This window comes from Pelodiscus sinensis, chromosome 3, assembly GCF_052426305.1.
Source record: "Pelodiscus sinensis isolate ZL-2025 chromosome 3, ASM5242630v1, whole genome shotgun sequence".
NCBI lineage: Eukaryota > Metazoa > Chordata > Testudines > Trionychidae > Pelodiscus > Pelodiscus sinensis.
In genome coordinates, this window is record NC_143054.1 from 100,457,725 (window position 1) to 100,470,610 (window position 12,886).

General features: G+C 39.9%; 1 protein-coding gene across 1 annotated transcript; it reads right to left on the minus strand.

Moving 5' to 3' along the window:
- Positions 1-382: 382 nt before the first annotated feature.
- Positions 383-11,289, minus strand: LOC102447790 (p53 apoptosis effector related to PMP22). Its single transcript, XM_014580294.4, has 3 exons — positions 10,846-11,289; positions 4,499-4,642; positions 383-1,102 (listed from the first exon to the last, which is right to left on the minus strand). Exons 1-3 carry the CDS (start codon positions 11,054-11,056, stop codon positions 903-905), a joined length of 555 nt encoding a protein of 184 aa, XP_014435780.2. The 5' UTR covers positions 11,057-11,289; the 3' UTR covers positions 383-902.
- Positions 11,290-12,886: the final 1,597 nt, after the last annotated feature.

Here is a 12,886-nt window from a genome sequence, read left to right on the forward strand (position 1 = left end):
AGACCTGTACATTTGAATCCCTCATGGTTCACAAGATATGAGGTTTTAAATTTGCTATATGCTGGAACACATAAAACCTATTTTAAATCACTTTTGAAACCTTTAAATTTTTAATTCTAAAATTTTCTTCCAAAACATGCATGGATAACTAAGGCAACCTGATTTAAAGGTTGAGGGGTGTGAAAAATAACTAGCATCTCTAAAATTCTGCATAAAAATACATTATATTGTTGGATAGTTTAAAGGTTTTATAGGCATTCTTGGAATGATTTGTGTTATTCATTCATAGCTTCATCACATATAAGTACTGCAGTCTTCACAAATGAAAGACAATAAATGTTATACCAGTGCACACCATTAATATTATACACAGAGATATTCACTTTATGCTTATCCATCCAACTGTAACAATCAGTGGAAATATTTTTTTTTAGTTTCTTTTCCCTACATCCAATTTCTGATACTTTGTATGGATATCAGTACACTAATATGGAGATGAGAAGAAATTCTTGAGATACTTTCTGTTTCTCTCCCCCTGTATTTTAAGTGCTAAATTATTTTTATATATGGCTTTCTAAACAAATGTGTGGAAGGGAGTGACTTGATTAATTGGAACTTTTGCATGAAGAGATATGCAACATACTGACTGACCCAAATAAATCCATATCAAATATGAATATGAAAATACAAACCATCTGATCTTTTACCTAACATTTCTAAAATATTTGCTTCAAATTCCCAAGCCTTTCTGCTAACTCATCATCAATACAAGTTGAAAACTGTCTGGAAAAATAAGATTGTAATATCCAATTGTCAAGCCTCCTGTGGTGTAATCATTAGTGTTTTTATTTATTCTTTCAGGGTTTACAATGTGCTTTTCAACTCCTGTCTGGGGAAGAGCATTAATATGCTGGCTTGATATTACCCAGGATTTCATCCTCCCAGTTGTGGAGACAGCAGAAGAAGAAAGCACAGCCTATTACAATAATAGTGCTGCCCCAACCAAAGCCATATGCCCAGCTGAACATATTAGATCCCCGCAATGGGATGGTATCTGTGAACATCACCGGATAGATGATCAGGCTTGTGATCTGGAATATCACTAAAGAAAGGGAAAAACAAAAGAAATTAGTGACAATTAATCTCATCACATTTCCTTCTCTGACTTTATTGGCAGAAGGGCATACTTTTTTCTCAGGGTATGTCTACACTGTCACCCTAGTTCGAACTAGGGTGGCTAATGTAGGCATTTGAACTTGCAAATGAAGCCTGGGATTTAAATATCCCGGGCTTCATTTGCATGTTCCCGGGCGGGCACCATTTTTAAATGCCCATAGCTCGAACTACCTGTCCGCGGCTACACGCGGCACGCACTAGGTAGTTCGAATTAAAGCTTCTAATTCGAACTACCATTAAAACTCCTTGCAGGAGGAATAACGGTAGTTTGAATTAGGAGCTTTAATTCGAACTACCTAGTCCGTGCCGCGTGTAGCCGCGGGCAGGTACTCGAGCTACGGGCATTTAAAAATGGTGCCCGCCCGGGAACATGCAAATGAAGCCCGGGATATTTCAATCCCGGGCTTCATTTGCAAGTTCAAATGCCTACATTAGCCACCCTAGTTCGAACTAGGGCAGTGTAGACATACCCTCTGGGAATGAGGTGTACCCTCGTGGAATACGGTGTAACAGTTAACTCAAACTAAGGACTTAGTTCGAGTTAACATTTGACTGCTGCGTGTAGCTGCGAGCAGTTAGTTCAGACTAGGAGGATTTAAAAATGGTGCCCGGATGGGAAGATGCAAATAAAGCCCGGGATATTTAAATCCCGGGCTTCATTTGCAACTTCGAATGCCTACATTAGCCTCCCTAGTTCGAACTAGGGGGCAAGTGTAAACGTACCCTCAGATATTTAGGGACTTAGCTCCAATCCTACAATCAAATCTTTGGGGGGGGTACCATTGCATTCTTGCAGAGATACAGTGACTTTAATGGGACTCAGCATAGGTATGAGGGTCTGTCTACACAGATCTGATTACAGGATCAAGGTTTTCATTCCGGAACCATTCTACATACAGATCTCATTTACTTCAAAAGGGTATTCTGGGTCCAAAGTGACTGAAGAATTTGGTCCTTAATCTGACTCTTGAAGAGAATTCAAGTTAACACAATGGCTTAATTTCTTTAACCAAGCACGGATGCAGAAAAGGAACAATCTGGACTAGAAGACTCAAATGGAGTAGTTAAAATAATTTACTTTAGCCTTTGTATAGAAGTTTCCACCATTTGCAATGGGTGAAGCTGCCATTTAAGGAAGCGAGCTTCCCAGCCTGTGGCCCTACTCGTACACCACCCCTGCTCTACCTCTGGCCCCACCCAATCCCCACCTCCTCCTTAATGTTTCCCTCTTCTCCTCCCTCCCACTCTCTGCTCACCTGCTTCCTGCCAAATCCATGAACCCAAATATAGCAAATGACATTTAAAAAAAACACTCTAATTCTTTTCTAAAGAAATTGAAGCATGTTTTTCACTGCATGCCAGATGAGACATGCAAAAGGCACCTAATTAAAAGCACGACATTTAGGAATAAAAAAACCCCGTCAGTCACAGATTTTTTGTATATACCCTGAAGTTTGTCAGAGATTTACATGCCAAAACTTTGCACAATGAAAGCTTTTTTATCTGGCAGTGTGTTAACTGGAATACTTTGTTAACCAGGTCACAGTACTGCTGTGTCTTCAGGCATGTATGCGCCCAACTCTCGCAGCTGCATAGCTCAATGCTTCTGGCCATTGTGGGGCTTCTGATAACTGTCAGTGACAGCTGCAATCATCAGGCTCTCCTTTCCCCTTGGCCTGCCTCTGGCACTGCCGGCTGACAGCAGCAGCAGCGCCTTGTTCTCCCTCAGCTTGCCTCAAGCTTTCTAACCCTTTGCCTTCAGAGTATATGTAATCCTTTGCTTGAGTATCCCGCACATTCAATTAACCCACAACCAGCACTCCCCACAAGTGCCAGATAACAAAGCTTTCACTGTAGTAATGGCGAGTTAGCTGTCCTGCTGAATACACAATTAAATATTATGGAATACAAGATGCAGCTCTTCTCTATTTACATTTTCTTAATATTTCTAAGCTGATTTTATATTTTAAATGTACTCTTAGCCTTCATAGCGTAATCATTCCAGATTATTACTGATTTAGTGCACTGGAAAAGAGACATTGTTTTAAATTAAAGTAGTTTACTGGGTTCAAAACAACATTCACTCCTTTCAAAAAAAAGGAACACTAATTTATTTTGAGTGTTCTCCAAAACAATATACATGTTTATGAATTTTCACCATGGCTACGTCTACACTGGCCCCTTTTCTGGAAGGGGCATGTAAATTTCACGAGTCGTCGTAGGGAAATCCACGGGGGATTTAAATATCCCCCGCGGCATTTAAATAAAAATGTCCGCCGCTTTTTTCCGGCTTTTAAAAAAGCCGGAAAAGAGCGTCTAGACTGGCCCCGATCCTCCGGAAAAAGCACCCTTTTCCGGAGGCTCTTATTCCTACTTCAAAGTTGCCTTCAAAGTAGGAATAAGAGCCTCCGGAAAAGGGCGCTTTTTCCGGCGGATCGGGGCCAGTGTAGACGCTCTTTTCCGGCTTTTTTAAAAGCCGGAAAAAAGCGGCGGACATTTTTATTTAAATGCCGCGGGGGATATTTAAATCCCCCGCGGATTTCCCTACTACGATAGGTGAAATTAACATGCCCCTTCCAGAAAAGGGGCCGGTGTAGACGAGCCCTGACAGAAATTGACCCAGATACATTGGGTTGTCAAATGTCTTCATTACCAATGTGGCTCCTTTAAAAGCTGAATGTTATGCTAGTAGGTCTGGCAAGCTAGAAGTCTTTTCACTATTAAGTTCCTACATCTGATCAGGAGGAAGACTGACGAGACTGCAACAGCATGCTATGGGAGCCTGCAGGAAGAGTCAGAATAGGGATAGGAAGAGGCAAAGAGTTGGGCATTAAGACCCAATCAAGGCAATGCCTTCCCTTGCCTCTTTACCCACCGCTCATGGTTTCCACAGGAAAAAAATACTTGTGAATTAGCAACGTTGCTCCTGGGATTGTTGTTTCAGTGTTTATTTACTGCCACAGACCCATCACAAAGGATTCAAAGCCAAGCATTCTGATTTGCCTGCTTGCTTTATGTCTGCCTTTCCCATCGTGCCACAACACCCACGCCCTTTTTTAATTTTGAAGGGATATTTGATTTGCATCTTCAAAAGTTGTAACTGACCATTAAAACACCCCTAATCCCCGAGGATGCAAACTAAGTATCACTTCAAAATTAAAACAAGCTTTTCTCATTTATGACAATGAATCATGAACCCGAAAAGAAATAAGGATAGGACTGGGTATTTTCAGATAAAGGAGGTTTTACTCCAGCTATCATATATCACATTTAGAACAAACATCAGTTTAAGAAGCAATCTTTTCTTTGTACTCAGTCTTACCAACTATAAATAGCAAGCCACCGATTCCTCGCACATAGCTGAAACTAAGTACATCAATGGAAAATGCAACGACTGATAGGATGAAACAGATGACCAGGATCACGAAGCCGACAAGGTAGGTGGCAGCTGCTGCTCTTCCCCAGGCTTGAAAGGAATGGAAGAAACGTGTTAGACAAAACAATGCATGGAAGCGGATGTCACACTTTCATCTTCTGTTCATTTAATTCTATCACTGTAGCGATTCTGTCCCTGATAAGCATACCATACGGCTTTGAGTTAGTATAAAAAATGTAAGTGTGGCTTTCAGGGAAACCAAGAGGTCTAAGCAGAGAATAATTGTAATTATCACTATTTATATGGTGCTATAAATATGCACGACGCTTTACAAGCAAAAGAAAAAGACAAAGCTTGGAATTTTCTACCACATTCAGCATTGACCTAGCTCTGTATCCATTGAAATGAACAGTAAAGTTCTCACTGAAGAGTGAGTGGAAAGAGAGTTATCCTACTTTTGTAAATTTCATTTATGGTTCATGAGCAAACAGACAAGAATGATGTGGTAAAGACAAATGCAGACAAATAAAGGGATATCTCCCTGGACAGTGCAGGTTTCTGCTGTGAGCAAGGGATAGAAGCTGTTTGACATCATGGATTTGTAGTTACTTTTTAAATTGATGATTAAATGTGTAATGCTATAATGGAGAATTAGCATTTGAAGGCTTAGCAGAAGAAGTTAGGATTAATGAAAGATCTGAATAAGGAAAGAGTGATTGATATGCAAGATAAGGGATCTTATGCTCACAGATCTACACAGGGTCTACACAGCACCCTAAATTACGCAAATTGTGTATATTATTTTGATTCTATTTTGAAATTTGAAATTTGGTGCATCTAAATTTCAGCGCCAAATTTCAAAATAACGCACTGTTTCAAGACATCCCTTAACCCTCGTGGAATGAGAGCTACAGGGCTGCCAAAATAGTGTGCCCATTATTTTGAAATAATGAGCGGCTTCTTAAGACACGAGGTAGCTATTTTGGGTTACCTCCAGTACCTCCGGTATCCCAAAGTAGCCGCACAGTGTAGATGTACCCATAGAGAGAGTGGGAGATGTGAAGGCAACCTATGCAGAAGTTTCTGGATGTCATAAAGGGTGTGGACTCAGCCACATTCAAGAAATTGGATTTTGGCAGATTTATTCTGCATGAACTGGAGGGAGTGAAGTGAGAATAAAGGAGAAAAGAATGGGGTGCATTTGGAATAGTTAAAGTGAGAAATTACAAAGATTTGGACATGGGTTTTTCCAGTAGAAACAGAAGGGAATAGGTGTCTCTTAAAGTTGATGTAGACTCAGTACTAAAAGGGATAAGGGATCTTTCGGAAAAGGCTTTATTTTCCGAAAGATCCGTGTCTAGACTGGTGCTTTTTTCCGGCAAAGCTCCGAGCCAGAAAAAAGTGGCAGCCATTTTTATGCTAAAGAAGCGGTGGGGATTTAAATCCCCGCTTCATTTGCAATTGCGATATGTCTAATTTGCATCCCTTTTACGGAAAAGGGATGCAGTCTAGACACAGCCCTGAAGAATAACATCTCTCCCTGAAAAGCAACCTAATTTTTTTTTAAATCAATGCTGGCTTTTGAACATTCAAAGTCCATTCTCTTTCCAAACAGCAGACACAAGCATAGGCAAATACCTGCAAAGAAGAGGCCACTTCTTGCCCATGAAGCCATGTAGTTGACTATTTTAACTCTGAAGAACCCAAAGGTACCAATACAAGAGTTTTGATTTTATAGATAAACAGCTGTCATGCATTGGCCTCCACTTACTTTAAAGACTGGGGTTGCCTGCTTTTACACAGCGGTTAAAACAGGGAACACATATAAGGCCTGTTTTTTTGTGGTCCTCGGTGCAGTTTGGTTTTACGCAGGGCTCAACATGCGGCCTGCGGGTGGGATCCTTTGACCATGGCCACCACTGGGAACACTCCACAACAGCGAGGCGTCTCAAATGCATGGTGAGCATTGAAAGATGCAAGAAGACGGGCTGGCTGGAACAGACTGGTACAGAGTGTCGGTGTTTCTAACCCCCAGGGAGGAGCTGCCAGGAGTGCTGGGGCTTTGTGGGAAGTGCTTTGTATTCATGCTTGTCAGTATGAAAGAAGCTGTTTGCATATATATTTGCATGTATATGCAACCACACTTAAGTTGAGGCCCTCAGCATGTGCTGTCAGTATCATTGTGGCCCCCGGGGCTTCCAAATTTGAGTAGCCCTGGTCTTAGACAGTGCTTGGTCCTGCTGTGAGGGCAGGGCACTGGACTCAATGACCTCTCAAGGTCCCTTCCAGTTCTAGGATTCTATGATTCTGTTGCCATCTTCCTACCCTATCTCTAAATGAGAAATACCAAAAGAGAATAAGGCTTGAAAAATGTACCAGATACCTGTGTTAAAAATCAATATAAAAATTAGGGTAGAAAGATTCACTGCAAAGCACCTGGTGAACCCCACTTTTACACACACTCCTGACTCTTTCAGATCTGGGTGAGAGTGCTAGGATTCCTTTAGTGTGTTCTCCCGGGACTCTGGTTGGAAGTCTTTCTTTATAATCTGCTTCTGCCTGATGGCAGTCCGACAAAGTGAAAGACTCCTACTGCCCCGTAGTTTCATAAAAGGCTAAGATGACAGATTTTTGCTCTCTTTCCACCTCACAGCTTTCTGACTGTTGAGTGGACCTCATCTGATCCCCAGCAATTTGAGCCTCTGTTTGTGAGTTCCTTTGTCTTTCTCTATGGGTAGTCATAGCTTGTCTCATCACTTTCATGCTGTTGCTGCTTACGAAACCTGAGACAGACAAAGCACTGAACTAGTTTCCATATGGTTCATCCTTTGTAACACTGTTTTTGCAATCAGATGTGAGAGTTGTGTATTTGTTAAAGCTTCAGTTCTGGTGAAATTGATGTCTTATTGCCAGAGATTCACTCATCTGATGAAGTGGGCTTTCCCCATGAAAGCTCATGATTCTCTCTCTCTTCAGATGAGCTGGAGTGGAAATAATAGAAACCCAGAATTTACAACAGAAAAAGAAGGGCAGGGAGTTGCAATTGAAGTACTGGTATTAATGAGGCTGAGTAGGCTAGAAGTGTCCAATACTAAGCTATTGATGTAAATGAGGTGTTAAATGCAGGGAAGGCTGGCTTGATAATGTGACATCCAGTTAATGTCTTTGTTCATACCCAGGGAAACAATGTCATATTGGCAGATAAATGTCAATTCTGCACTCTCTTTCTGTAACTGGATTATGAAATTCCTTTGTAGAAGAAAGAGCTATAATTATCCTATAATTGACAGGCACCCTTTCCCCCCCCCCCCCCCCCCTTATTTTTCTGTTATAAATTCTGGGTTCCTGTTATATCCACTCCAACTCATCTGAAGAAGTGGGTTTTGCCCAGAAAAGTTCAAAGTTTAACTTTGTATCACAAATCAGGAAGAAATATGCACAGAGGTATCAGGTCAAGAGAGTGTAATGTATCTTTAGAATTCCTACCTAACTCATCTGAGCTCCCAGATAAATCTACCAATACACTTGGCTGAGAGCCTGCTGTATCAAAGTCTACTCAGCTACACTGTTATTACTTACACAACTACTTTGTAAATGAGTCATGGAACTTGACTCATGTTCATAAGCTTCTAGGGTTTTTTTTTTTTTCTGGTAAAGATCCAAATTAATGTTTCCATGTTTTGCATGTATTTTTGAGTCAATTATTGTATGTTTAATAAATGCCACTGGATTATTAAAACATGACCAGCAAGGCATTAACTACTCTGTTAGGTATTTTGCCATATATACTTTCTGTTATATGATCATAATTCAAATCTAAAACAACTGTAAAGCAAAGCTATGAATTTAAAACAAAAACAATCATCTAGAATCAAGAGGCTATTCCCACCCACAAATATTGGATCTCAACCTACAAGTGTCCTTTTAATGTACAAAGGCAGAAGAACAGCTGCTTTGAAAACAAGTTCATACATCAAACACAATATGTCTGTACAACACAGATTAGATACAAAAGGAGAATTGCTAATCCAGGAATATTCTAAACTATATATCCTCCATTCATAATGCAGTGCAGCAGTCCAGCTTTTGCATTCTGTATATTAGCAACATGCCCATGCTGGACCTCAGGAGCTTCCTGGTCTCATATCAGAATGGATCTCAATTAAATGAAACCCTTTTTCCATATGCAAGATAACCCCACTCATCTTTTTGTCTTTCCACCCTCTATCCATTGTAAATCTGATACCAGACTCTCAGATTTCACACCTGAATTAAGCAAATAGTTCAATTTAGAAACCATTCCAACATGAAGATGTCCTCCACTCCCCACCCCTTCCCCCAGGCATGGTTCAGTTTCATCTCCTCTCAGCATGCAAAAGACATGCAGATGCTTGATTGACAAGCTGATTCCAATGTAGTTTTATATTAGATCCACCTTGAAGCTTTCTTTTCTTATCACTGGGTGGAGAGCAGAAAAGGGGTGGAGTAATTAGATAGATCCAGATTCATTCATTTCTAGATTCATGGATTTTTTTAAACTGGAGCCATCCTATGCTGACTATTTTGAGTTACATTTCTTAGCAAATTAACATGTAGCATATTGGTATGTTAAGCCAATCAAACCACGGTCTGACATCTTATGTCCTTTGCCTACATGTAGATATTATTTGAACAGAATAACCTCAGCATTAATCTCATCTAGATTATTCAGGGGACAAAACTGAGTTGTGAAAATAATCTATAGGCTATTTTTCATTTAGAACAGCCACCAGAACAAAGTTTCTTTAGATAAACAGCAGAATGTGGCCCTTTCTCCAATGTTCCTGGTCTTCTGGGGTGAAGTATGAAACAATTTATCAATATGTCATAGAATGCTTAATTTATACTGTGTATTGAGAGGATTACTGGGTTACCATGTGAAAAAACCTCAAGTGCTGTGTTAGCCTTTCTTCCCTTTGTAGGAAAAGTCTAGGGACATGCAGTTACTTTTTGAGGACAGTCAAATTCCTCCCACATAAAAGTAAAACCTACAAACATTGTGAGGGTAAAACATTGTGCTGTTTATCTCACAATGAGTTCTGCATGGCTACGCCCTACTACCCATTTTAAATCCAGTATAATCCAAGGTTCCTTCCAGATCATTTTGGATATTTAACATGTTGATACAATCACTGTATCTCTACTAAGTAAGCTATAAAAGAATCAATATGTACAAATAAAAGCCTCTGCCTTGTAGGGAGAAAAAACAGGCAATTTTCTTATATGTATCCTCCCAAAGCTTCCCCAATCCACTGCATTTCAATGATGTTTCGAAAGTGTGTCTCTATATCACACTCTAAATATTCCATTTTGTAGAACAGCAAATATAATCATCAAGTACTTTGGCAGCAACTATTAGCAAAGCCCATTGCCTGAGAACATGTGAGAGTATTAAGAAGCCATAGCTGACCCGATCATAATTTAGTAACATTTTTAGACACTTTCAAAATACATACACATTATCCCCCAGTTTAATGTCTGACTTTTCAGCTGCTTCCTATGGTGATTTTCTTTTCTGTTCTGTAGGTATGTCTCTCAACTAATGCCATTTTCTTTCCACCCTCAAAACACATTTCACTCTATTTGAAATTGCAAGGTGAGAGGCACCGAAGTAGTAGAATTTCCCTAATCATGAAGGGTTAGACTCCTGTTTTCCTTACTGTTCCTCCAGAATACCATGGGGAGGGTAGTTAAGATGTTTGCAGGTGGGCATGTGCATTGTGCTAGCAATGGCTGGCATTATCAACACAAAAGAGAAGAGGCAGGGAATTTAAGAAGCCTCATGTCGGCCACATATAGTGCTGATGGAGAGCCAGCAATAACAGAGAGAAGATACGCAAAGAGCCAGGCCTGTTCGCTTGGTTTTAAAAGACCCCCTTGCTATTCTGTTTCATTTACTTCCATAGTGAGTCCCTTATCCAGTTAATGTAGGATTGAGAGGGAAGCCTGTTCTAAAGCAATCTAAGTCGGACAAGGCCTGATTTTCTATGTAACTATTAACCAGGAAACACTGTTAAAGCTAGTCCAGCAAACACCAGTCTGTCCTGTACCACTCATTAACCAGCCATAGGAGGGGGCATAAGCAGACCCTTGGTAAATGAGGAAAGGGAGCATTTTGGTAAAGGCAAGTTATTTTGCTAATAAAAGTGGCACTGATTTACAGCTGTCAAATATTGGCAGGGATATCTGGGCAGTGGAGTAGGATGAGCTCCGGCATGTGACCCAAACTCCTACACCCCATTGCAAACACCTACCGTATTCCATGAGAGACTCGCATTGCCAGTTGAGCGCATTGTTGAACTTGGTGCAGCTCTCCCATAACGACGCCTGGTGCTGGTAGGGCTTTGACTCCGATTCCAGCCAGCCCTTGCCGGCCAGTGCAATGATGCCCGAGATGATAGCTAAGCCCAGGAGAAGGGGCAGGAGCCACCTGCATCTCCAGCAGGCAAGGGAACACGTCACCATCTCACACAGTAGTCAGGGCCTTCTGCAGAGAATAGGTGCCCAAGCCTGAGAGTTGTTTCTGGATTCCGCAGGGAGGGGTGTTTTAAGAAGCCTTCTCTGAAGAGAGAGAAGGAGTGTGTGTGTGTGTGTGTGAGCTGCTTTTTAATCAGCGGAAAGGCACTAAGGGAGGAGGGAACCCCACCTAGATTCCAGTGACTAAGAGCAGCAGCAGTAACCTGTGGAGCCAGAGAGGAGCTGCAGGGCTGGGCTCAGCTGCCTTGCTCTGTTCCTTCCCCCTAGCTGGCTGCTAAACAAACCAAGGCTACAATTATACTTAACCCTTTCCTACCTGGCACCGCCCATGAAAAATGCACTTTGTGCATTCACAAGTCTTTTTTTCTGTAAAAGGAAATTCAGGGCTGTCCTAGGCTGCAAGAAAGTGAGATTGCATAACATGTGATATATAAAGTCTCATTGAAAGACACAAAAAAAGCATTCTGTAGTGGTGCTGATCAAAACTATAAAACTAGTCCCTTTTTTCTCCATCTGTAAATCAGCTACAAACTGATCCAGAATTTCTTAAATATTTTCCATGTTAGTTTGAAGTATTAGTTTCCAACCTGTAAGTTGTTCATGAACAATTTATTTTCATTCTTCACTATTTATTATTCATGTTATGTTGTAGTTTGTAACTGGTCACCTAAGTCTGACAGATCTCATTCAGTTCCCACAGATTAGGGTGTCTAACATTTCCTTGTGGCTGTCTTGTTGGCAGTTGCAACTAAACATGACTAAAACTAAGATACTCATTTTATCTCCCATGCTTTTCTTTCTTCCCACATTCTTGATAATTTACTATCCCTTCTGTTGCTCACAGCCAGAGTCTGAGTACTGAAAACAAGTCAGTTACCAAAAAATGATAATATTAATATGTTAATCTCACATATTGAAGGCTTAAACCCGGTTGTTATTGAATTAAAATGTGTGACTTCTCACCCAATTTTGAGACAGCAAAAATGCAAATTTTAGGGGCAAAAACTTTTTTGAATGGAAACGGTAAGTTAATAAAAAGGAAATCTGCTTACCTACAGTTATGGTCAGAATTATGCCAGGTACCTGTTTGTTGACAGACATTAACTGATTTATTGGAATATACGGCAAGGAAAATTAATTCTGCCCCCAGAATTTTTAGAACTTGCAAGTACTTGTGACATGGTAGCACAAAACAGCTTATGAAGTATCACTCTTTTTTTTTTAAAGTCCTTTTCAAAGGAGACCACTGCCAAACTCTGGAAAGAAAACACAGTTGTTCATACCAATTTCAGTGAAACTTGGATGAAAGAGGTGGCTCAGTTAATAATGGTATTAAGTTTAATTCCCATAATATAAGTAATTTGTTCTAAAAAATAGCTCTATTTGATGCTTAGTGACATATTTGTGAGTGCAAAAAATGGACAAGTGTGGCTATAAATTATAGTTTATCTTGAAGGTACTTTTGAACTAAATTGATACTTCTAATTATTTAATAAATTCCTGACTTTGGAATTTTAATGGGTTGAATTGATACTCACCATTTAATTAACATATAAAGTTTATAAATGGCATGCCGAGTTTAATTGACAAATTAATGAAGGATATGTTTCAAGATACATTGTTCTACACCGATATTGAAAACACCTACCTAGAATAAATGCATTTTATTTTCCACTGTGTGTTAACATTTATTGGTCTATTGATTTGATATAGATTTTTATATAAAGTTTTAGTATTTTATGTGAAAATCATTTATTTAAAAATTATGAACACTATTTTCTAACCAACTTTATTTCTCATTCTTTAATTTCTAATATT

Bases quoted from the DNA above. Each gene is read 5' to 3' on its own strand.
- LOC102447790 (XM_014580294.4), bottom strand. From the start codon at position 11,056: ATGGTGACGTGTTCCCTTGCCTGCTGGAGATGCAGGTGGCTCCTGCCC. The intron at 4,643-10,845 runs GTAGGTGTTTGC...ATTCCTTTCAAG, and splicing joins CGAGTCTCTCATGGAATACG to CCTGGGGAAGAGCAGCAGCT. The intron at 1,103-4,498 runs GTAAGACTGAGT...CCCTTTCTTTAG, and splicing joins TGGCTTGCTATTTATAGTTG to TGATATTCCAGATCACAAGC.